Source organism: Mirounga angustirostris, unplaced genomic scaffold (assembly GCF_029215605.1).
Source record: "Mirounga angustirostris isolate CCGP_5_RB_7025 unplaced genomic scaffold, mMirAng1.0.hap1 SCAF_12, whole genome shotgun sequence".
Taxonomy (NCBI): Eukaryota; Metazoa; Chordata; class Mammalia; order Carnivora; family Phocidae; genus Mirounga; species Mirounga angustirostris.
Window position 1 is genome coordinate 11,374,951 of NW_026991720.1, and position 24,509 is coordinate 11,399,459.

The following is a 24,509-nucleotide window of genomic DNA, read 5'->3' on the forward strand; positions in this document are numbered from 1 at the left end:
GGCGGCCAGCCAGGCTCCGCCCCCCCGCCGCAGCCGCCAATCAGCTCCCGGGTGGTACCCCCCCCCCTCGCCCTCTGCACTGCAGGCCATCTCCCCGCTGCACGCCTCCCGCCGCCACCTCCTCCAATTACCGAATCTGCAGGCTGACTGCCCTGTCTCCTTGTCACGTCTCTGCAGATCAGTCCCTTACCCCTCCGGTTAGCCCGGTGTGAAAATTGCTGGATAACGGGTGAGTATCGTCCAAAGATGGTTCTGGAACCGGAGCAGGCCCCGGCGCACCGACCAAGCTCGCGCGGCTGGGGTGGGAGAAGGAGCGACCCGGCCAGAGTCCGGGGGAGCGCGGGGGAGGGGGCGCCTGCGGGGCTGCGAAGGTAGTCAGGGTCTGGGCCTGAGACCGCTTGGGCCTGGAGGCAGATGTCTTCAAAGGGGACTCCCTGCGGTCTCTCCATCTCTGTGTCTGGTTCTGCTTTTTTCTACCACTCTGGCTCTTATTTCTTTCGTGCTTCATTCTTCTCCAGGAATTTCCGCCCTATTACAACACTTCTCATGATGAAATGTTTCGAAGCTGCAGATACGTACAGAAAATAATATAACAGAATTATCAGATGCGGACATTTTATTACCTTTGCTTCAGCGCACTTGCTCTCCCCGCCCCCCACCCCGTGGATGTGGATGTGTGTCTCCCCCCTCCCCGCGTGTGTGTATATGTGTGTGTGTCTCCTCCTTTCTAAGAAACAAAACCTGACAGTTAAAATCTTTTCCCCATGAAATCTCATGTCCATCCTCAGATGTAAGTTAGGGTCTATCCTTCTCACGTATATTTTTGTCCTTTTATTATTTATTTTTATGTAAACAATATTTTAAATTTTTCCATGCAACTCAGTACTTGGGGGGTTTGCCTTGCGGTGCTATTAGTCTTGTCATTTCAGACTGGAAAGGGACTTAGCAAGCAAGTCTCCAGCCCTCCTTGTTTATTAGCTCAGAAACTTGAGCCCTGTCGGGGATAAAGGACGTGCTCACTGTCGCTCAGGTGGTCCTCCACTGGGCAGGATCCTGAATTGAGGTTTTCTTGATTTCTGTTCCTGGCGTTCCTTCTGTGTTTTATGCCACTGAGCTCACCTACCCATATCCCTTATTGGCTATTAATTATATGATTCAATTTGGGGAAAGATTTAAAGAAGAAAGGAAAGAGGAAAAGGAGGTTGAAGGGGACTCGGGAAAGGAAATATGACTTGGATTTGGACCAAAACTCTAGTCAGTATATTAAAAGGTATGCATTTTCCTGGAACATGAAGTATTGAATCTTAGGGCAGCCTGAATATTTATTTTATTTAACAGGCACTGGTACAGTCTTACTGCATGCCAGTCATTGATCTAAGAACTTTACAAGTATTCACTCACTTAATTTCAGCCTTACAATAAATCTGTAATATAGGTACTAATTTTATCATTCCTATTGTACAAGTAAAACTGAGGTCAGCCTGTAGATTGTAGCACTGAGATCTGAATCCGGGACATCTGGTGACAGTCTTGAGTTTTTAACTGCATTTCACATGCTAGAACTAGCTCCTGAGGACGGTGAAGTCACTGGACAAAGTAGAACTCACAGTTCACAGCAGGGAGGACAGCTGTCAACTGGTGATCAGAAAAGACTTCAAGAAAGAAATAGGAACTGAAATGTACATAGAAAGGTAGACTCTAGCTACCTATTGTCCGTTTGAAATATAATATATTCATAACTTACAAAAGAAACATAGATAATGCAAACAATGCAGAGCTATATAAAAGTTGCCCTGCGCTCTTCCTCAGGTCAAACAATATTAACAGGTAGAGATGTAGTCTTCCCTTCTCCCATCATAGTACAAATACGTAAAGGGCTATTTTTTTTAATTATAAAAATGAAAGCACAGCTAACAGTTTTGTACAATTTTTATCCCCCCTCCGCAGTATGTCAAGTACATCCCCCCAACCAAATGGAGATCTAAGACCTTCCTAAGAATTGAATAATATCGCACCGAAGGTGTCCTATCATTTATTCAGCCTTTCCCTTAGTAACGAATAGTCAGAGCAGTTTGTCTCTAATAGAACGGCCGTCCACTCTGCCAGGATGGGGGCCACCGCAATGCCGAGCCAGCAGGGCCGGCGACACAAAGAAGCGCTGTCCCCTGCCAAGCGCCGCCCCTCGGGCTCGCTCTCGCGCCCGGGAGGAAGTGGGGAGGAGGAGACTCTTCGGGAACCCCTCCTCCCCCCCCCATCCCGGCTGCGCCTCCTCCCCGCTACCAGCTCGCTCGCCCGCCCGCCGCGGCGCTGCCTGCAGGGAAGCCCCTTCCCCGCCGCACCGTGCGTCCCCTCTGCACCCAGCCCTGCCCCCGTCCGGCTGCCGCCGCGACCCGGTGAGTGGCCCCCTGCCGAAGCCCCGCAGGCGGGAGAAGGGGCGGCTGGCGAGGAACTCGGCCTGGCTCTGGGGAGGGCGGTGCCGGAGGCCGAGGGGGCCCGAGGGGGCCCGAGGGGGCCCGAGGGGGCGCGGGCGGACCTGCGGGACCTGCGGGACCTGCGGGACCTGCGGGACCTGCGGGAGGGCCCCCGGATCTGGGACAGGTCCCTCGCTGATTGTGTCCTAGCCTCTGTTGCTGGTTTTTCTCTGCTCTGGGCTCCGCGTCGCCGCTGCCGCATTGCTGCCCCTCTCCGGGTTCTGACATCTGATGTTTGTGTTTGCGTGCTTTGTGTGGTCGAGATACGCACAGGCCCGACGGGAGAACAGCATCTCCTCCGCAGCTTCGTCGGATGAGAATGCCCCAGACCAGGGACGAGGCAGGGCTTGCCCAGGGTCACACAGGTGGCTGGTGACAGAGCATCACTTCTGTCCTACTGTCCTTTGATCTTTGCAAACACCGGCTCTGGGACTGAGTTCCCTTACCCACTCTCACTAGCCCCCGGGGGACCGGTGTCTGTGGGTGTGGGTGTGGGGGGGGAGTTTAAGTGCAAGAGGCGCCAGTGGTCTGTGTACCCCTACCTCACGCAAACCGTGCCAACAGGTCTGGAGCATTCCCTGCCAGGCAGAGCTTTTCTGCTCAGCTCCCTTCCTTCCCCCTATTGCCCTCTCCCCCGCCCCCCAGCCCCCCTCCATTCCGCCTCGGACGTCACCAACAAGCTCTTCGCGGACTGGCTCTGGGCCTGTGTACAAGTCTGGCTGGGGTGAGGGCCTGGGGCGGAACCGAGAGGATTCCGCACCAGAACTCAGTACGGACAGCCCCTCAAATTTAAGAACGACCTGTGTCCCCCGTTGTCTGTTTCACAGAACGCTGTGCTCTGGGAGGCAGGCTGGTCAACACCCCCGGGCTTGTGCTCCCTGCGATGCTGTTCTCTTGGGAGTTTCCTCGTCAGAGAAATGAGCAAATATGAGTGAGAGAAAGAGAGCCCCTGGGGGACTCAGGAATTGAGAAGGGAGTGTAGTAAGATAGGAATAGGGGAATAGAAAAGCAGCATTTTAAATCGTGCTTACTTTTTTGGGAATGGGGGAAGTATTAGGACAAGAAGGCCTTTAAAAATAATGGTAATGGTCTGTTTTTTAAGCTGGGTAGTAGGTATATAGGAATCTGTTTAATTTTTAAAATTAACGTTCTAATACATGTATTTCATATCCTTTTTAAATATATTAAACCATTTTTCAATGAAAAATAAATAAAATTGATCTGGGAATATGTAGGACAGAATACAAAAGAAGGGTGAACCCACCCCAATTCTAGCTTAGTAGAAGTTGATGGACATTGGACAGGGTATTGGATGTATAAGGAAAAAGAAACAAGGGGTTCATGGAAGAAAATGGCAGGAAGAAGAGAAGACCCATAGGACTGAATGTCTGTGCTATTAATCATTTGCCAAGGCCAGGGGAGCTGTTTGCCGAAGAAGTGATCTCGGTCTGCCCTTGACACCATCCATCACTCCCGTTATCCACCCACGGAGCACCTCTTCATTCTCCTGGAGAATCCAAAGAACCCACATAGCCCTGATCTCAGACACTTACCCTACTTGGATCTGGAATCAAACTATAATGCAGGATGTGGTGCAGTATCCAAGACAGGCCTGCTACCCTCCTTCCCTTCCAAATACATCTCTTAAAGGGAAGCCCCATTTAGGTTGCATGGGGCCTCTGTGGTAGGGGTAGGGGACTCGTAAAGCTCTCTGCCTGAGTTACAGGTTGAGCCTGCTTTAGAGGTGCCTGGGGTTCCAGCAAGCTGAAAGAGGGCCGAGTTGGCCCAGAGGAGAGAAAGCAGAAGCCACAGAAGGAGAACCAAGGATGAAGAACTTAGGGAGAGAAATAAAAGGGATTCCCCCACCCTGCCCCCACCCAGCCTGTGTCCCTCTGTAGTCCCCAAGCTAGGAGAGCATAAACAGGCATAAACAGGAAGCTTTCGGTTTAAAAGTCAGGTGTTGGAGTCATGGATATAGCTGGTTAAAGTGGGAACAGAACCAGCTGCAAAATTCAAAGAACCTCATAGAGGAGGGAATCAGATTTTTTTAGTAGGTAAATGCTCAGCCGATTGGGAGATGAAAAAATACATTTTAGGTGAGATATGATCAGGTAAGCAATCCAGTAATATATATACCCAAGCATTTAATGTGTGTTTACTTGCTTGTTTGAAGTTATATTACCTGTGTTACTTTTAACTGTAACAGTAATACATACAATTCAAAGGATGAAGACTTGTATAGGGAGAAAGAATACTGTTCACCTCTTCCCTCCCTAATGCAGTTAATGTTGGCATGTTAAAATGTGGCCCCCATAGATTTTTCTCTTGTATAGAAAATCCTGGTCCTTAACCAGGCTTATATATTTCTGGTACTTAAGAATGTGGACTCAGTACAAGATTCCCTGGGTTTGAATCCTGGATCCACCACTCACACTTGTGTGACTTGAGCAAGTAACACATTCTCTGGCCATCACATTTTTTGTTTTATTTGTTGTTGCCTACCTATAAAATGGATAGTGATCGTACATACCTCACAAGTTTGTTGTCAGGATTAAATACTTTATGAAAGAAACATAATAATGCTTGGAACCTGGAAAGCAGTGTGTTGTGATTACTCCTACTAAAATTACTAGTACTACTGTTATTATCTTCATCCCTACAAAAATGGGTTTGTGTGCTATATATTACAGTGATTTGAGGTTTCCACTTAAAGTATATCTAGGGTTTTCTACATATGCAAAACAGATTTAACTCATTCTTTGTAATAGCGACATGATATTCTATAATATAGATTATCATCCTTTATCCAAACACTCTCCCTCTCAGACGTTGGCTTGCCACACACACAGCATGGGTATCAGGCTGAGGCTCTATCCCAGTCCCACTCGTGGTGCAGGACAGGGGAAACTGGCCGATCAGAGGGGAGCCTGAGTGTTCCCTACCAAACCCCAGCAGGTAAGAGGAGGCAACTCCACAGGAAAAGCCCTCTTCGTTCTGGTCCCCTACTTTTCAAATCTCCAGGCCACCTGCCCATCCCTTTGTCACTTCTCCATAGACTGTTCTCCCATGAACTAGCTTAAAATACAGCTAGGGAGACAAAAACGTGAGTTCTCTGCTCTGAGTGTTTCTGGAGTACCAGCCCTGGCGGTGACCAGGGCCCAGAGAGAAGGGGTCTGATGGGCAGCTCTTTAGGGGGTGTGCATCCGTGGCTGGCTGGGGGCCATGGCCCAGGGTCTTATGTTGTAATACCAGGCTGTGAGGTGGGGTAGCATGCAGAAATGGGATAGGTGTGGCTTTGGGTTAGAGAGCTGCATCCACAGAAGTCATAGATGGTTCTGGAAAACATTCCCTGTCATTTATCTCTCTCCATTTCTAGGTTTGCATTTATCTATCTCCATTTGTAGTTCTGTATGGCAGTGAGCATCCTTGTACATATTATATCTTTAATACTGCTGCTCTTGTTTCTGTAAGAAAGGTCATCAGAAAAGGGATTGCTGGTCTGAGGATAGGCTCACCTCTGAAATGGAGCTGCCACCGTCAGATTGCTCTCAGCTTCTCAGCCCTTCCAGCACATTGTGGTCATGTCCTCCTAGCCTTTTGGACATTGGGCATTATTATCTGCCTTCATCTTCTTCACCTTCTCCTCCTCCTTTGCCTTCTTCCTTTTTGACAATCTTGTGGGCAACATCATGCATTCTATTTTCAATTGCCTTGACTAGTGAGATTGAGAGTATTTGCATAGACTACTTGGCCATTTAAATTTCCTCTTCTGTGAATATCTTCTCTTAGAAGGGTAGGATTTCAACAGATAGAAAGAGGTGGGAGAGGGAACAGGAAGGGAAAAGAATGGAAAGAGACTCTAAAATGAAAGCAGGGCATGTCCAGGGATGCCAAGTGTTCTGGAAGCTGCAGAGAGGTTAGGTGGCTGGAAACTGTAAGGAGCAGCCAGCCCTGGAGACCTCAAACCCCAGGATGAAGGTGTCAGATTTAACCCTGTGGGAAAAAGCAAAGCTCTGGGAGGGGGTTCTCTTCTGGGAAATAATGCTATCAGTGGCTTTTAGAAGAACAGACCCTGGTGACTCAGAAACTGGGTCAGTTTAGTCGAGGAATGAATTACTGAGCATCTGAACTAGGTTCCTGGCACTATGGTTGGAAACCTTGAACGATGACATTGACAGGACTGTGACCAGCTGGATAGCAGACAGGAGGGAGAAGGGGCACAACTGTGACTCTTTGCGGTTTGCTGTCCTGGCTATTTGTGGACACCAGGAAGAGCAGGGAAAGGACAAGCTCTTGTGAACCAGCTGCCTGCTGATTCTAGCATCTCAAAGATTCTCTGAGGTAAATGTCACCCTCCTTAGCAGCTAGGGACATTGAGCCCATGTAATGTGCCTAAGAGGAGCTAGTTTTGAGGGAAAAGACTAAATTTAAGACTTCTTAATTTTAGAGACCCCTGCAGATGGTAGAGTGTGCTCTTTCAGGAGGATCTTGAGTTTATTTGTTACCTCAGAACCAGGGCCTTTTCATCTGTGCCTGCGGAAGGCACAGTGCCTGTGCCCGGGACTTTCTCAGGGGCCCGTGGAAACACTTGAGAACTAAATGTAATAATAATTAATATTAGTGTTAGCATTGGCTCCAAAATGTGAAAACTATAAAATCAGAATCATTAAATGCTTAGTTCAGTTTTTATAAAATCTGACATTAGGTTTGGTTTTTGTTCACTTTCTAAGAATTCTCTATGGGGCGCCTGGGTAGCTCTTGATTTTGGCCCTAGGTCATGATCTCATGGGTCATGGGATCGAACCCCACATTAGGCTTCACACTCAGCTGGGAGTCTGCTTGAGGATTCTCTCCCTCTACCCCTCCCCCACTCGCTCACTCAGTCTCTCTAAAATAAATAAATCTTTTTAAAAAATAACAATTCTCTCTTATGCACATTTGCAAGTTAAATAGCTTACTCTTAACCAAATAATTATAAGTAAACATACATATAAATAAACGCATATACATATATATATAATAAGTAACTGAAAGACACCTAACTTGTTATTTCCTTTAATCCTTGGGACAACCTTATATGCTAGACACTCTCGTCCCTACTTAATGAATGAGGAAGTCAAGTCTGAGATGTGTCACCCCATCTCACAGTTAGTAAGCAAACAGAGCTAAGATTCAGGTCCAGATAGCCTAACTCCAGGGCCTGAGCTTGTAACTGCTTTGCCATATTACCTTGAGAGTGAGCAAATTCTCTGACAGGGGAAACAGAAGGATGTTAAGGACCAAAGATAAAAACATAAGGAACATCTGCATTTTCAGAAGAGGTGAGGGAAGGATAGAAAGTGAATGGGTCAGCAGGTTGAAGATGATGAGGTTGGCTCTGGCCATAACATTACCTGCGGTGAGAGCCTCAGGGACCAGGGGAGCAGCATTGGCTGGTGCCACCGAGTGGGCAGTGAGAATGCCAACCCCTGGATGTCCTGATTATGAAAACACAGCTGCTCTTGGGGCAACTGCTTCAGTAAAGTGTATATAGTGGAGGTCAGACGTCAAGCATCCTAAGCAGGGAGCTCATGGTGAAGAAGCAGAGGGTTTGTGTGAGTACGCATCCACAGACATACACACCTTTCTCCACTGTGTCCAGGTACAAGTAAGAATCTGCCATAGTTCCTGGTTGTCTGGGACCTGGATTCAAGCCACAGAGGACTTATGCTTTCCACTTCCCCAGCCTATGACTGCGACCAAAGAAGCTTCTCTGAGGACCCAGACTTTCCAGACTGAAATTCTGGGATCCCCAAGCTGGGATTAATAAGATCAGTGTGGGAGCTGAGTGGGGCAGGGGGCAGCATGCGGCACCACTGGATTAGTTTTCTGGTGGCTGTTGTACCACATCACCACAAACTGGGTGACCTAAAACAGCAGAAATATGTTCTCTCACAGGCCTGGGGGCAAAGAAGTTTGAAGTCCAGGTGTTAGCAAGGTGATTCTTTCTGGAAGTTCTGAAGGAAAATCTGTCCTATGCCTCTTCCAGAGCTTCTGGTGCTCACCAGCAACCTCTAGCCTCCCTTGGCATATAGATGCATCGCTCCAGTTTCTCTTAGCATTCTCCCCTGTGTGTCTGTGTCTGCATCCAGATGTTTCTTAAAAGACACCAGTCATTAAATTAGGGCTTGCTCAAATCCAGCATGACCTCATCTTAACTTGACTGTACTGCAAGGACCCTGTTTCCAAATAAGGTCACATTCACAGGTACTGGGAGTTAGGACTTACAGATAACTCTTTGGGGGCACTATTCTGCCCACATTCTCCACTTCGAAGGTTTGCTTCCTTCTGCAATGGAAAAGTGTCCAGCTCTTTTGGTTTGGCCACAAGAATTTAGGAGGACTGGGAAGGGTGTGATGGGGTCTCCTGGGTTGGATACCTTGACACCCCTGGTGAGTCCCTGAGTCAATTCAGTCTGTCTCATCTGCGTCGTGGGAAGAACTGTCCCTGCTAGGGGAGGAGTGAACTGTTTGGCTCCTTTATTTATTTGTTTATCTATTCTTCGTCAAACTGAGTCTTTGCTTTCCTCTTTACAGAAGTCAATCCAGCCATGGCGACTCCCTCTGCTGCCTTTGAGGCCCTTATGAATGGAGTGACAAGCTGGGATGTCCCCGAAGATGCCATCCCATGTGAACTGCTTCTAATTGGAGAGGCCTCCTTCCCAGTGATGGTGAATGACATGGGCCAGGTCCTCATTGCTGCCTCCTCCTATGGCCGAGGCCGCCTGGTGGTGGTGTCCCATGAGGACTACTTGGTAGAAGCCCAGCTCGCTCCCTTTCTCCTCAATGCAGTAGGTTGGCTCTGTTCTTCCCCAGGGGCTCCCATTGGTGTACACCCATCCCTGGGACCCCTGGCCAAAATCCTTGAGGGTTCTGGGGTGGAGGCGAAGATTGAGCCAGAAGTGAAAGACTCCCTGGGGGTTTACTGCATTGATGCCTACAATGAAACCATGACGGAAAAGTTGGTCAAGTTTATGAAACGTGGAGGGGGTTTGCTCATTGGAGGCCAGGCCTGGGACTGGGCTAACCAGGGCGATGATGAAAGGGTGCTTTTCACGTTCCCTGGCAACCTCGTGACCAGTGTGGCCGGCGTATACTTCACCGACAACAAAGGGGACACAAGTTTCTTCAAAGTCTCCAAGAAGATGCCCAAGATTCCAGTCTTAGTTAGGTGAGTGCCTTACCCCAGTGGGGATTTGGTCCCATGTTAAAAAAGACACGGTTCTTGTCTTTCGGTTGCTCCCAGGCTAACAGAAGAGACCTTGGCACTTAGGCATAGATTCACCCTAAATCAAGCAGATTTACCCTCTATCAAACAGATCACCCTAAACCAATCAAGGTCCCCATTGCTACTGCCTCCCCAGACCAGACCACTTAGCTCTTTGAGCAGAGAAAACTTCTTAGTGACCATTATTTCCCTGGTGTCTAGCTAAATGTGAGGAAACGGAAAACAGACATGAGGGACCCCATAAGACAAAGTCTAAAGAGCTGTGGGAAAGGCTTTGAAATGTCCAGCCAGATGGGACTGGGATGGAAGTAAGAACTAGACGATTCAGAAGGTGAGCTAGAAGAAAAGATAGCATGAGTTGTTTGTGCTAAATCTAGGAGTTAGGGGAAGATTTTATGTCTGCAGGCAAAACACCTGATGTTGAAGAACGAGGGGGGCAGGCGATGGGTACAGAGACAGGCTACATGGAAGTTCTTTAAGAGCACTGCCCAGTCTGTTCTGTTCACACTGTGCTCCAATATCTCATATAGTGCTGAACGTAGAGCAGGTTAGTAGGTGCTCAGGAAACATTTGTTGGCTGGTGATTGGATGGGTGAATGGGGGAGATTAGAGGCTGGAGTAGTCCCAGGAGTATAAGAAGCGTACCAGGCCACACCCGGTTGTACATTAAAACTCGAAGCATCTTTGGAGCAGAGAGCACTGGGATCTCTGACTGGCAGGAGCAGAGTAAAGTAGGATTGGGTGAGGAAGGCATACGAGGGTTAGTGCGGACACATAGGGCATGGGCCATGGCCTCTTCTTGGCATGGAACATTTGAAACAAAACCCCACATGTGCCATGAGGAAAGACACAGTCGTTCTGAGGCATAATGACTGACCAAATTGATCAGATTTTCAGCTTACCAATGATTTTCATCCTAAGGAACAGGGAGGTAAGACTTGACCATAATTCTGTTTCTAAACAACCTAATCCCCCCTACTTGCCTTCACAGATGTTTTTCTCTACCAAAACCGTACCTCTTTTTTCTTTGGCTTGCCTACTCATCTCTCATCATCAATGATTCTCAGCTTGTGGGGTTGAGGGGGTTCGGCTGTACGTGTGTGTGTACTGATATATGTGTATGCGCACATGTAAAATCAACTTGAAGATTAATGCTTGAGAAACAAATCAGAGTTAATAAGGGAAGTATGCAGACTCTGTTGTGGAGATTGTGGGTTATCAGTGTTGGTTATTTACTAGGTAAGACTGTGTCACAATGCTTGCTTTTGCAGGTAGGTATAGCATAGCTTTGCTCATATGTTAGGTGGGTCATTTTTTAACTTGTGGATGGATTGAAGATGACAGTAGTGATTTTCCTGAGCTGACTGGCTGACAGAAGTATGGAGGAGAAAGTAAAAGGCACAAGAGGGTGTGTGTGGGGGGGTATGAGAGAGAGAGAGAGAGAGAAAGAAAGATGTGAAATACTGATTAAATGCATGGGTTGAGATTAGTATGGGTTGAGATTTGGTAGAGAAAAACAAAAAACCCTCTCCTCCTCACCCCATAGTTTACTTAATATTCACTCTCACAGGGGCGCCTGGGTGGCTCAGTCGGTTAAGTGTCTGCCTTTGGCTCAGGTCATGATCCCAGGGTCCGGGGATCCAGCCCTGCACCAGCTCCTTGCTCAGCGGGGAGCCTGCTTCTCCCTCTCCCTCTGCCCTTCCCCCTAGCTTGTGCTCTCTCTTTCTGTCTCTCTCAAATGAATAAATAAAATCTTAAAAAAAAAAATTCACTTTCACGTAGCCAATGCCGAAAGGTAGACATTAAATGATCTTCTCCCACCTGATGTTGTGGTGGTTGCCAAACGGTATATCAAAATCCATTAATTATAAACCTAAATCAAGTGAATTTTATTTTATGTGAATTAGGCCTTAATAAACCTTTAATATGTCTTTTTTTTAAAGATTTTTTTAATTTATTTTTTAGAGAGAGAGAGAGCATGAGAGGGGGGAAGGGCAGAAGGAGAAGCAGATTCCCCGATGTGGGACTCGATCCCAGGACTCCAGGATCATGACCTGAGCCGAAGGCAGTCGCTTAACCAACTGAGCCACCCAGGCGCCCCTAATATGTCTTTTAATAGGACTTTAAAAAAGAATCAGATATAATCAGATTCATGTACAAGGATATGCAATTCAGCATTATTTGTAATAGGGAAAAGTAGTATGGCTAAATAAATTATAGATTTACCAACCATTAAAACTATGTTTCCAAGAATAATTAAGGGCATGGAGAAAATCTTTTAGGGGGTATTATTAAATGAAATAAAGTAGGATACTAACCTGTTTTTCATTATGTTCCCACTTTTGTTCAAAAAATATAGCTATGTGTAGAAAATATTATAGAAGGAAAAGGTCAAAATATCAGTAATGGGTAGAACTCTGGGTCATGGAATAATGGTAGATGATTTTTACTTTTTAACTTTTATTTTCCAAACTTTCTACCAAATTTTATTAATAAGGTATATATTTCATTACCTCACTTCACATGTAAGAACATTAAAAGACAAGAAAAATAATTCACAAGTCACATTAAAGACCTTCCACATCTGTCAATGCATAAATAGTTTTATGACATAAACAGAAAACCAAATTTAACTCTCCAAATGATTCACTTACCTTTTTAACATCTCTGATACACATATAAATATTTCTATGTGTGTATGTATTGCCAATTGCCAGTACATTGGAATTATGAATCTTCTTCATGGGATACTCTTTTAAGCCACTTTTTCAATATTCTTCAATAGCTCCTATATTTTTAAATGTTCACTTTAAAAAGTAATAGGTCATAAACCTACAACACAACTCTTTTCATCTTTGCATATTATTTTCCCCACTCATCCATAATTTTACATAGTTATCATCTTAGTATACATACTATTTTGAATTCCACTCATAAATATTTTTCATTCTATATAATCTTCAAAGTTATATTTGATTCACTTCATGAGAATGCCTCATTTATTTAATCATTTGCCTGCTGTTGAGCATTTGGATCTTTCTCCACTCTTGTTGTGATTGGTAGTACTATACAGAATATCTGCAAAATGTTTTAGAAACATTAGACAATGCAAGACACCAGGATGCTTCTATTAGAATTCAAGAAGGAAGATTATTTCCATCACATGCTCAGCAAAGTTCAGATTGAAAACCCCTATGGATTTAGTTACTCAAAGGATTTATTTATTTTTAAGCCCTCATTTAAACATGGGAATGTGAATTAAGATAACTTTAATCTTATTACTTGCATATTTCTTACTAAATTCTAAGTAAGATCTTGGGATCCTCTCGCCCTTCTAAGAGTAAACTGTGGCAGGTCTTATCAAGATGAATCAAATTTTTGTCAGAGGACATCTACTTTATGATCAGAAAAACAAATCCCTAAGCAATAAAACCAGATGATCTACTTTTAACCTGGTGAGAATACCCACAGGTGTCAGGACATGAGCCTCCTAGTCACTGCCCTCCCTTCCTGCCTGGAAAGCATCATCATCTGCATTTAGAATGCTAGTCTCCGGGTGCCTGGGTGGCTCAGTCGTTAAGCGTCTGCCTTCGGCTCAGGTCATGATCCCAGGGTCCTGGGATCGAGCCCCACGTCGGGCTCCCTGCTCGGCGGGAAGCCTGCTTCTCCCTCTCCCACTCTCTCTGCTTGTGTTCCCTCTCTCGCTGTCTCTCTCTGTGTCAAATAAATAAATAAAATCTTAAAAAAAAAAAAAAAAAGAATGCTAGTCTCCATGCCCTCTGTAAGACCAAGCCACTTGTAGTCTGTTCCCTGAGCAATTTCTCCTCTTATCATCTTCATCCTCAGTGTCTCTACTGTGCCTCTAGTTCTGAGGCCAGTGGTGGTGTACTTTACGTGCAGAAGGAGACTCACCTTCTATTAAGTATTTCATTTGACAAAACACTGTGTCCATTGTCATAAACTACTCACAGTCTCACTGCAGGACTCAGGATTCATATAACCTGGAAAAGGCCCAGATTTTAGAGAAGGAAGACTTCAGTAAGTTCCCAAGCTCTGTCTGGTGCACGCTCTATAACCTGGTGTCATAGTCACCCTCTCAAGCCTCGTCTCTGAAGTGGGATTAATAATAGCTGCCTTTCAGGATGGTTGTGAGGATTCAGTGAATTAAGAAACACGCTCAAATACCTAAAACACTTTAATTATTTTCACATCCAGCCTCCACACTATGGTATATGAGTATGATGTCATGAATATTATTCCCAACCAGTGAAACTTACCTAGCATCCATCATTATGGTGCCTTACTCCAGATCATGTATGTTGTCCCAGTTGTATGAAGTATTGGCATTTTAACTCATGTTTTTACCTACTTCCTCCACCAAACTGAGACAGCATCATCATGATCAACTGCCACATTTTATAAATTTAACATTTATACATTTAATAAAACAGGTACTAGAGATTGAACTGGCTCCACCAATAAGAGATGTGATGCAGATAAAATGCATCATTAGATGATCAATCTTAGGGAGGTTTTAGGAGAATCAACCAGAATAGTTTGCCTAGTTCCTCTTTGGGATAGAAGTCCCTTGTCTCATTTTTATCCAAACCTCAGGCCTCTATTAAAGAGTTCCAACTCTGTTGTTCATTCATCCATTTATATAGCCAGCATTTATGGATTATATTCTATATCCCAGGCATTATTTCTTATGCCAAGAAAATGATTTCCAAAGACCTGAGAATTAAAAGCACATAAACATCTCCAGTAACAAGACCTGGAAGGAATTAGAAAAACCGAACAACTGTTGTAGGAAGGGGCTGTGATATTGAGTTTCACTGGAACCCCGGGATCTTACTGCCAGTAAATGCAGCGTGACCTTGGCATATCCTTCTACCTCTTTTTCCCTCTGAATAGAAAGTGCTGGAGTAGAACATCCTTGTCCTCCTTTAGGCTGTAGGCCATTGAGAATGGTTTTCAGTCCACAGTGATCCCCATATAAAGTCAAAGTCATCAGAGATGCATTGAAAAGAATGTCGTACAAATGGTCATACCCTGAAATGTCTGCATGCTCCAAATTCCTTGACTTGAAAACACCCTTGTGAAACCTGAATTGACAGACATTACACACTGATAATGATTTATATTCCCTTCATTTTGAAAGATCATGAAAGGATATTACACACAAAAAGTCTTTGAATTCCAGATCATTAAAATTTCAGAATTTTGAAAATTGAGTAATCTACTTGAAATTAGCTGAAATGAAGAAAGAAAACTGTCAGTTTATGGGAGATAATCATAACTATTACTTGCCAAGCAGTTTGGAAAACAAAAAATCTGAGCGGATATTAATTATAAGCTTATTTATAACAAGGATCCACAAATCGCTGGAGGTCATTGCTTGTTACATGTTAGGAATTTTCAGAATGCTAACTGTGGAATTTTATGTCAGGATCATGGCCAGGCGTGGTGGGGGTAAACATAGGACCTAACTCCTACTCCACCATTCTCACTTCATGCTTAGTTATGTAGACTACAATTGCATTAGTTGGTTCTCAAAAAATAAACAAGATGTTTTAGAGAACGAATCCAAGTGGGAAGACAGGGCACTTTAGAAGAGTTAATTGCTAAATCACAATTCGGATCTCTTTCTCTTTTTATGAACATTTTCCTCTCTTCAGTTTGAAAATACATGCTTGTTGAAAAATAACCGAAATAATCCAGAAGTATGCAAAGTAAAAAGTAAAAGATCTTCATCTCCACTTCTCCCTCTGCTCCAACTAATTCGTTCTTTTCCCCAGAGTTTGGACTCTATCTTTTCTGACTTTTCTTCCGTGTGCGTGTGTGTGTGTGTACATACGGGGGAGGGGGTGGTAGAGCTGGGGAAGAAGAAAGAGAAACAGAGAGAGAGAGAGATCTGCAACTTGATTTTTCACTTAATGTATCTTGAACATTTTTCCATGTGCACCTGATAAACGTACATCATCTTTCAGAATAGCTGTATAGCATTCCACAGTTGGATTGTTCCATAAGTTACTTAACCATTCACCTATTAGTACACAATAAAGTTATTTTCTAATTTTTCTCCTATACATAAAGATATAATGAATATCCTTCCACTAAAACCTACACAGGCTAGATATATACCTATTCGTTTTAAATACTTGTCAGTTTCCTTTTAGAAACTTACTTTGGAAATCTTCAAACATATACAGAAATGGAAATCACAACGGTGAACAAACATGTACCCATCACCCAGGTGCCACAATTACCAACTCCTGCTAACTGGTCTCAACTCATCACCTGCCCTTTCCCTCCCTCTTCCAGTTGGTTTTGAGCAAGTCCCTGACAGTGCATCATGCCATCCATAAAATAGTGTATCTCTAAAAGATTAAGGTCTGATCTTTAAATATAACCACAATGCTGTTATCACATACTTTCAATAGCATTATTTTTTCTGACCTAGCAAAATATCAGTAACAGTATCGTTTTTTGAGAGCATTTTGTAAATTCTCTGTTATATACGTATGTCTAAACTTACCCTTTAGATCAACTGGATTATTCATATTTTCCATAAATTACTTAATTTTTATATACTTGATCTAAAAGAGAGTTCTAAAACAATTGTTCTGTACTCCCACTGTGATTTTAGAACTGAATTGGTTCTTATTTTCCATATTTCAAAGCTATATTTTGGTATCCTAAAAACTCATGAATTTTTTCATGGTGTGTATGTTTTGTCGGTCTAGCATATCCTTTCTTGCAACTAGTATTTTTCACCTTGAACTCTATTTTGTCTAATACGGTAATAGCTATTCCTATTTTTTTGTTGTTGTTTTGCTTCTTTGTTGATCCTTTTACTCTGTCTTTCTGTATCTTTTCCAAAAGATTTGTCTCTTACTATAAATCTGATTTTTTAACCTAACAGAGAGCCTCTGCCATTTACAAGGGAAATAATCCATTTATATAATCGAGAAAATTGATGCTCTAGTTGCTATCATCGTACTCGATATTTTCTGTTATACTTTCTTGTTGTTTCTTTTAAAATTTTCCCTTTCCAGTGCTCGCTTCAGCAGCACATATACTAAAATTTTCCCTTTCTGCCTTTTGCTCCATTGGTTGAGTTTCTTTTTCTCTTTTCACTGTTTAGAAATTACACATGATTTTTCTATTCTTCCTGCAGTTCTCTTTCATTTTTTTCCCCAGATCTTTACTTAAAATTTTTCACATTTATGGGAGCGTTGCAAGAATAATGTAATGATAACCACACCCTTCACCTAGATACCTCAGTGGTTAGATTTTCTCACATATACTATGTAAACACATAGGAATAATTATTTTGCCTAACCATTTGAGAGTAAGATATAGACAAAGTAACAGTTCACATCTAAATACTTCAGCATGTATCTCCTAAAAACAAGGGCTTTTTCCAGCATAACCATAATACAGTGATCTCAAAAAATGTGCCGTTGATACAATACTATTATTTAATGTCCATGTTCAGATGTCTGCAATTGCTCAACAATGCCTTTTTTAGATTTTTTTTAAAAATATAGGATCCAGGGGTGCCTGGGTGGCTCAGTTGGTTAAGCGACTGCCTTCGGCTCAGGTCATGATCCTGGAGTCCCGGGATCGAGTCCCACATCGGACTCCCTGCTCGGCGGGGAGTCTGCTTCTCCCTCTAACCCTACCCCCTCTTGCGCTCTCTTCTCACTCTCTCTCTAATAAATAAATAAAATCTTTTAAAAAAAAAATATAGGATCCAACCAAAACATTTGTCAGCTTTTCTTATCTTTCAGGACCTTAGTGTTTTGAAGCATCTAGCCCAGTTGTTTTGTGGAATGCCCCTCAGTTTGGATTTGTCTAATTGCTTTCTCATGATTATACTCGGCCCAGACATTTTTGGCAAGAATACTACATAGGTGAAATTGTGTTCGTTACACTGTATCAAATCGGGGAGGCATGTGATGTCAGTTTTACTGTTACCGGTAATGATAGAGTTAGCCATTTAGTTAAATTGGAGTTAGTCAGATTTTCCTATTGTAAGAGCCTTTCCCCCTTTGTAACTAGTTTAATCTATGGTGTGACAATTTGAGAGTAGTAACGTCCTGTTCACCAACAACCTTCTACCCACTGGTTTTAGCATTAGTTGATGATCTGTGCCTGAGTCAATACTTAAAAAATCAGTTACTTCTACTGCTCTTGGGTAGCTCCTGTTCCTTTCTTAAAGATTCATGTGAAATGTCACCTCCTCCAACGCCTCCCATTCTGATATGGATGCCTCTCTTCTCTGCACCTGTAGCAACCTGACCTTCTAGCTGGGTGTAGTTCTGCTTGTAGGTTTTCTGCTCCCAGAATGGGTTGAGATCCTTCTGTCAGGAAGAGCTTTCCTTCCGCACCCCCACAACATTTGTTGTTTATTTTGTGGTGGTTTTAAAATTTTGTTTTAGTCTCACTCTGTACTCACGTCATGGACCTTTTAAAAAAAAATCAAATGTGTTATAATTCATTGATAGTCAGTGTTTTTTGAAGGTCATCTTGTCACAAATTTGGCAAGTGAAAGCCCTATTAAGCTGACTGCCCGATGATTTGACATGACCAATCATTTTTTAGTATTTACTCAATGTCTGGTACAACAAGGTGTTGCAAGTTTATCTTGTCCTTTTCTAGTCCAAAACCTGGATTCAGCCATATCTTCAAAGATTCCTAGCTCCTTTCAGTGGTGAATAGTGTTTAGAAACCAGGATCACCTCAGTGTGCTCATTGCTTTTGGACTGTCTTCATTCCTGGGCTCCTCAGAAGACAGCCAGGAAATATTTATTTTTTAATAAGTTCATACTGACACCTCCAGTTTAATCCAAAACTACAGGGTTTCTTCTTCTCTTTCCCTCATTCCTGATTTGTATCTTCCATCTCCCATAATGAGAATACTGGTTTCCTCAACTTCAGTATTTACTCATTTGCTCAATCCTACAGTGCACACAAAATAATTTCATGATTACTGTCCTCATACTACTACCAACAGCATAAATAATAAGTTTTAAAGATTTCTCTGTATTTAGTTTTGTCCTCAGAATATACTGCCCTGAGCATAGAAAGTCCGAGTACTGTGTTCAAAAGGTACTTGGATTGTCTGTTTGTTTTTCATTTGGCCCTACTTTTATTTAATGTGGGGTTTTACCCATATTTATATATTTAATTTTACTTTTTGAATGTATAAACTATTAGCATGGTTACAACAGCAGAGTACACATTCTTTTTAAGTGTACATGAAACATTCATGAAGACAGACCATAGGCTGAGCCATAAAATGTCTCAATAAGATTAAAAGGATTAAAATCATACATAGTATGTTCTGATCACAGTAGTATTACACTAGAAATCAACACCATAAACCTATCTGGAATATCTAGATATTTGTAAGTTAAAAAATACATAAATACCCTGCAAGTCAAAAAAGAATTACAAAGGAAATTAGAAAATATTTTGACCTGAATAAAAATGAAAACACAACATGTCAAAATTTGCGTAATGCCGTTAAAGTAGTGCTTAGAGAGAAAGGTATGCCTTTAAATGCTCTTATTAGAAAAGATTAAAGTTGGGCGCCTGGGTGGCTCAGTTGGTTAAGCGACTGCCTTCGGCTCAGGTCATGATCCTGGAGTCCCGGGATCGAGTCCCGCATCGGGCTCCCTGCTTGGCAGGGAGTCTGCTTCTCCCTCTGACCCTCCCCCATCTCATGCTCTCTGTCTCTCATTCTCTCTCTCTCTCTCAAATAAATAAATAAAATCTTTAAAAAAAAAGAAAAGAAAAGATTAAAGTTTAAATTCAATGACCTAAGTTTTCCACATCAAGAAGCTAAACAAAAAATGAAAACCTCATCCAAAATATGTGGAAGGAATAAGAAGATAATAAAGGTGAGAGCTGAATTCAATGAAACAGGAAATAGAAAAACAATAGGTAAAATCAGTAAAATCAAAAGCTGGTTAGTTGGAAAAAAATCAATAAAAATGATAAATCTCTCTCTATATATTGATCACAAAAACAAGAGAGATAATACAAATGATAAATTCTAGGAATGGAATATGGATGATTAATACAGATCCTACAGGCATTAAAAGGATAATAAAAGAATATTACAACTGTATGCCAATGAATTTGACAAATGAAATGGACAAATTTCCAGAGAGAGGCAAACTGCTAAAAATTGACGCAAGAAGAAACAGAAAATAGGTGTTAAATGAGTTGGAACTATAATTTAAAACATCCCAATACTAAATACAATGTGGTTTCCTGGATTGGATCCTAGAAAATGTTGGTGGGAAAGCTGATGAAATTTGTATAAAGTCTGGAGTTAATAGCATTTTACCAGTTTTAACTTCTTAGTTTTGGCAAACATACCATGATTGTTAATATGTTAACATTAGGAAAACTGGGTGAAGGGCTTATAGAACTTGGTACTATATATGCAATTTTTATGGTTTTTTATTTTAAAATAAAAATTTTATTTAACATCAACAATAATGCAAAAAAAAAAAAATCCCAATAAGGAAAACTTCAGATCCAAATAGTCTCACTGATGAATTTTATCAAACATTCAAAGAACAAATAATACACTAATCCTACATAAACCCTTCAAGAAAATAGAAGAGGAGGAAAATTTTTGCAACTTGATTTATTAAACCAATATTTCTCTGATGCCAAAGCCAGAGAAAAACATTCCCATAAAACTACAGAACAATATCCCTCATGAACAAAGATGCAAAAATTCTTAATAAAATATTGTAAAAAGAATAAAAGTAATATATAAAAAGGATACTACATCATGACCAAGTATGGCTTATCCTAGGAATGCATGGCTGATTTAACATTCTTACATGGAAGTAATTCACCAAATTAACAGAATGAATGAGAAAACCATATAATTCAATATATGAAGGCGCATACACAAACACATGCAAGCATTTGACAGAATTCAATACCAAATCATAGCATTTTATTTAGAAATAAAAAGGAACTTCTACCATATGATGAGTCATCTTTAAAAAAGCTATAGCTAAGAACGTGCTTAATGGTGAAATACCCCAAGATTGAAAATAAGACAAGGAAGGATACCTGCTCTCATTGCTGTTATTCAACATTGTACTAAAGGTCCCAGCCAGTGCAGTAAGGCAAGTAAAAAAAAGGCACAGGTATGAAAAGTTAAGAAGTAAACCTATGCTGATTTGCAAAAAACATGATCATCTATGTAAAAGATTCTTTAAAACTACAAAAAAGCACTATAACAATTGAATTAGCAAGGTTGCAGGATACAAGGTCATATACAAAAATTAATTTTTATATACTAGCAGCCAGAAATTGGTAATTGAAATTAAAAATACAATATCAGTTAAAACAGGACACAAAATTGTGAAATACTAATGAATCAAGTTAATAAAATTCATTATGAGACCCATATCCTGAAAACTATAAAATGTCACTGACAGAAATTAAGACCTAAAGAAATGGAGAAATACACCACATTGATGAATCAGAACACTCAATATTTTTAAGATGTCAGTTTTCCCCCAGATGACATAGATTGAACACAATCCCAACCAAAGTTCAAAGGGACTCTAAAATTAATGCACATGAAAGGAACTAACATAATCTAATTTCAATACTTATTAGAAAGCTAAAGTAATCAAAATACTGTGGTATTGGCATGAGGACAGGCATACAGATCAGTGAAACAGACTATGTGGTTCAGAAATAGACTCACAGATCCATGCTCAATTAGTTTCTGGCAAAGGTGCCAAGGTAATTCAATGAGGAAAAGATCATCTTTTCAACATATGGTTCTGGAATAAATGGACACCCTTATGGAGAACAAGTGAATCCTGATGCTTATCCCACTCCATACAAAACAAATTATTGAAAAGATCTGAACCTAAATGCAGAGGCTAAAATTCAAAAACTTCTATTTTTTGTTTGTTAAAAACTTGTAAATGAAAGCACAGGAGAGATTATCCGTGATCTTAGGGTAGGCAAAGATGGCCTAGATAGGACACAAAAAGTACATAGGCCATAAGAGGAAAAGACTGATAAATTGAGCTTCATCAAAAAATTTTTAAATAACTTCTCAGTTCAATAGACAGTATTAAGAAAACAAAAAGGCACAAGCTACAGACTGGAAAAATTATTTGCAGTGCTTAATCTGACAATGGACTTGCATTCAGAATACATAGAGAATTCTTACATCTCAATAAGAAGATCAACAATCCAGTAAAAAAAATAAAAGGATAAAATATTTTAACATACTTCACAGAAGATAAATGACAAAAGGCCAATACGCCCATGAAAAGATTCTCAACATCGTTGGTCATCAGAGAAATGCAAATTAAAATCACAATTAGATACCATACACCCCCCACTAGAACAGTTCCTAAAAAGACTCAGAAAGTGTTGGCAAGAATGTGCAACTGGAACTCTCCTGTTACTGTTGGGAATGTACAATGATACAATTACTTTGGAAAACAGTTTGGCAATTTCTTATAAATTTAAACCTCCTCTTACCATACCACTCAGCCATCTCATTCCAAAGTATTTATCCAGAAGAAAGGAAAACATGTCCACACAAAAATTTTGTGCGTGAATGTTCATGGCAGCAAACCCCAAACTGGAAGCTACCCAAATGTTCACAACAGATGAATGGATGAACAAAATGTGAGATATCTACCCAGTGGTATACTACTCAGCAATAAAAAGGAATGGATTACTGATTGGCTCAATAACACGGATGGCTCTCAAAAATGTATTCTGAGTGGGAGAAGCCAAACACGAGAGAGTCTATACTTTATGATTCCATGTGTATGAAACTTTAGAAAAGGCAGATCTCATCTACACTGAAAGCAAGCACGTTGGTGGTTGCCTGGGGACTGGAATGACTGAAATGGGGCAAAAGGTAGCTTTCTGTGGCAACGGAAATGTTACATATTTTTATTGTGATTATACAAGCGTATAAATGTAACAAAATCTCATCAGGATGTACACTTTAAATGAATTTTACCACATGTCAATGAAGTTGATTTTTCAAAATGGCGTGTTCAACACAATATTGGAGGAGAACGAAGTTGGGGGACTGACATCAGCTAAGGCTAACCATATAGCTACCATAATCAAGAGTGGTATTTGTGAAAGGACAGACTAATTGAACAGAATGGAGAGCCCAGAAAGAGACCTACATAACTATGGTCATATGATCTTTGACAAAGGAGGAAAGGCCATACCATGGAGAGAAGAAAGTCTTCAAAAATGATGATGGAACTGGACATCCACAAGCCAAAAAATGAATCTAGACACAGACCTTACAGCTTTCATAAAATAACTCAAAACAGATCACAGACCTAAATGTAAAACAGAACTATAAAACCCCTAGTAGATAACAGGAAGTAAGCCTAGATGACCTTGAATACAGCTATGACTTTTTAGATACAATACCAAGGATCCATGAAAGAGATAATTGATAGGCTGGGCTTCATTAGAATTAAAAACTTCTGCTCTGCAAAAGACAATGTCAAGAGAATAAGAAGGCAAGCCACAGACTGGGAGGAAATATTTGCAAAAGACATATCTGATAAAGGATTATTATCCAAAATATACAAAGAACTCTTAAAATAACAGTAAGAAAACAATCCAATTTTAAAAACGGTCCAAACACCTTAACAGACACCTCACCAACAAGATGTACAGATGTTAGATAATCATATGAAAAGACGCTTCACATTATGTATCAGGGAAATGCAAAATACAATGAGATGTCACTAAACTGAAAATCCAAAACACAGACACCACCAAATGCTGATGAGGACTTGGAGCATCAGGAACTCTTGATTCATTGCTGATGGGAATGCAAAGCGGTACTAGCCAGTTTGGAAGATGGTTGAGCTTAAACTAAACTGCTCTTACTATAGGATCCAGCAGTCACACTCCTTGCTATTTATGCAAAGGAGTTACATCCACACAAAAGCCTGCACACAGATGTTTGTATCTGTAGCAGCTTTGTTCATAATTGCAAAAACATGGAAGCTACCTAGATGTCCTTCAGGAGGTGAATAGATAAGTAAATTGTGGTACATTCAGACAATGGAGTATTATTCAATGCTGAAAAGAAATGAGCTAATAAGCCATGAACAGACATGGAGGAACCTTAAATGCATGATCAATGCATGATTCCAACCAGATGACATCTGGAAAAGGCAAAACTATGGTGACAGTAAAAACCTCAGTGGTTGCCAGGGGTGGGATGAGAAGATGAATAGGCAGACAAGAGTATTTTTCGGGCAGTGAAAATACTCTGTGTGATACCATAATTATAGATACATGTCATTACACCTTTGTCCAAACCCACAGGATGTACAACAACAGGAGTGAACTCCATTTATCATTATTACTCCCTTGGGTGTTGGTTTTCTCAGGTTAGTTTGGTGCTTCTCTTTCGTGCTGCTACTTGTCATCAAATATTTGGCAATTCTTGTTTATGTAAATGTTAAATGGCATTGGAATTCTAGATTGATCATTATTGGTTACTGAAGTGTATTTTCTCAGTAATAATTATCTCCATATTTTCTCAAAATCCCTATTCTTTTTTTCTTGATCTTTTTCTCTCACATATATGCAGTTACAGAGTTTTCTGTGCTCATGGGTTTCTGATCAGTTTGATTCCATTTGATTTATATTTTCAATAAATTTCTCACTAGCCCAGTTTACTGATTGTGCCCTTTACACAACTCAGTGCAA

The 24,509-nt window shown here is 41.4% G+C and overlaps 1 protein-coding gene and 1 long non-coding RNA gene across 7 annotated transcripts in view; one reads left to right on the plus strand and one right to left on the minus strand.

Moving 5' to 3' along the window:
- The window catches only part of TCAF1 (TRPM8 channel associated factor 1), a 49,345-nt gene that overhangs the window by 11,629 nt on the left and 13,207 nt on the right, over positions 1–24,509 (plus strand). For 2 of the 4 annotated variants that reach the window (XM_045864117.3, XM_045864116.3), the window contains exons 1-2: positions 2,237–2,393; positions 9,047–9,680. In XM_045864117.3, coding sequence (XP_045720073.2) covers positions 9,061–9,680 — 620 coding nt within the window. In that variant the 5' untranslated portion in view covers positions 2,237–2,393; positions 9,047–9,060. Of the gene's footprint in view, positions 1–89; positions 230–2,236; positions 2,394–9,046; positions 9,681–24,509 lie in introns of those variants that run through there. The other 2 variants (XM_045864118.3, XM_045864119.3) reach the window with 2 other exon arrangements.
- Positions 1–24,509, minus strand: part of LOC135362231 (uncharacterized) — a 248,167-nt gene that overhangs the window by 10,894 nt on the left and 212,764 nt on the right. For all 3 annotated transcript variants that reach the window (XR_010406711.1, XR_010406710.1, XR_010406712.1), the window contains exon 6: positions 132–565. This is a non-coding gene — a long non-coding RNA (uncharacterized LOC135362231). The remainder of the gene's footprint in view (positions 1–131; positions 566–24,509) is intronic.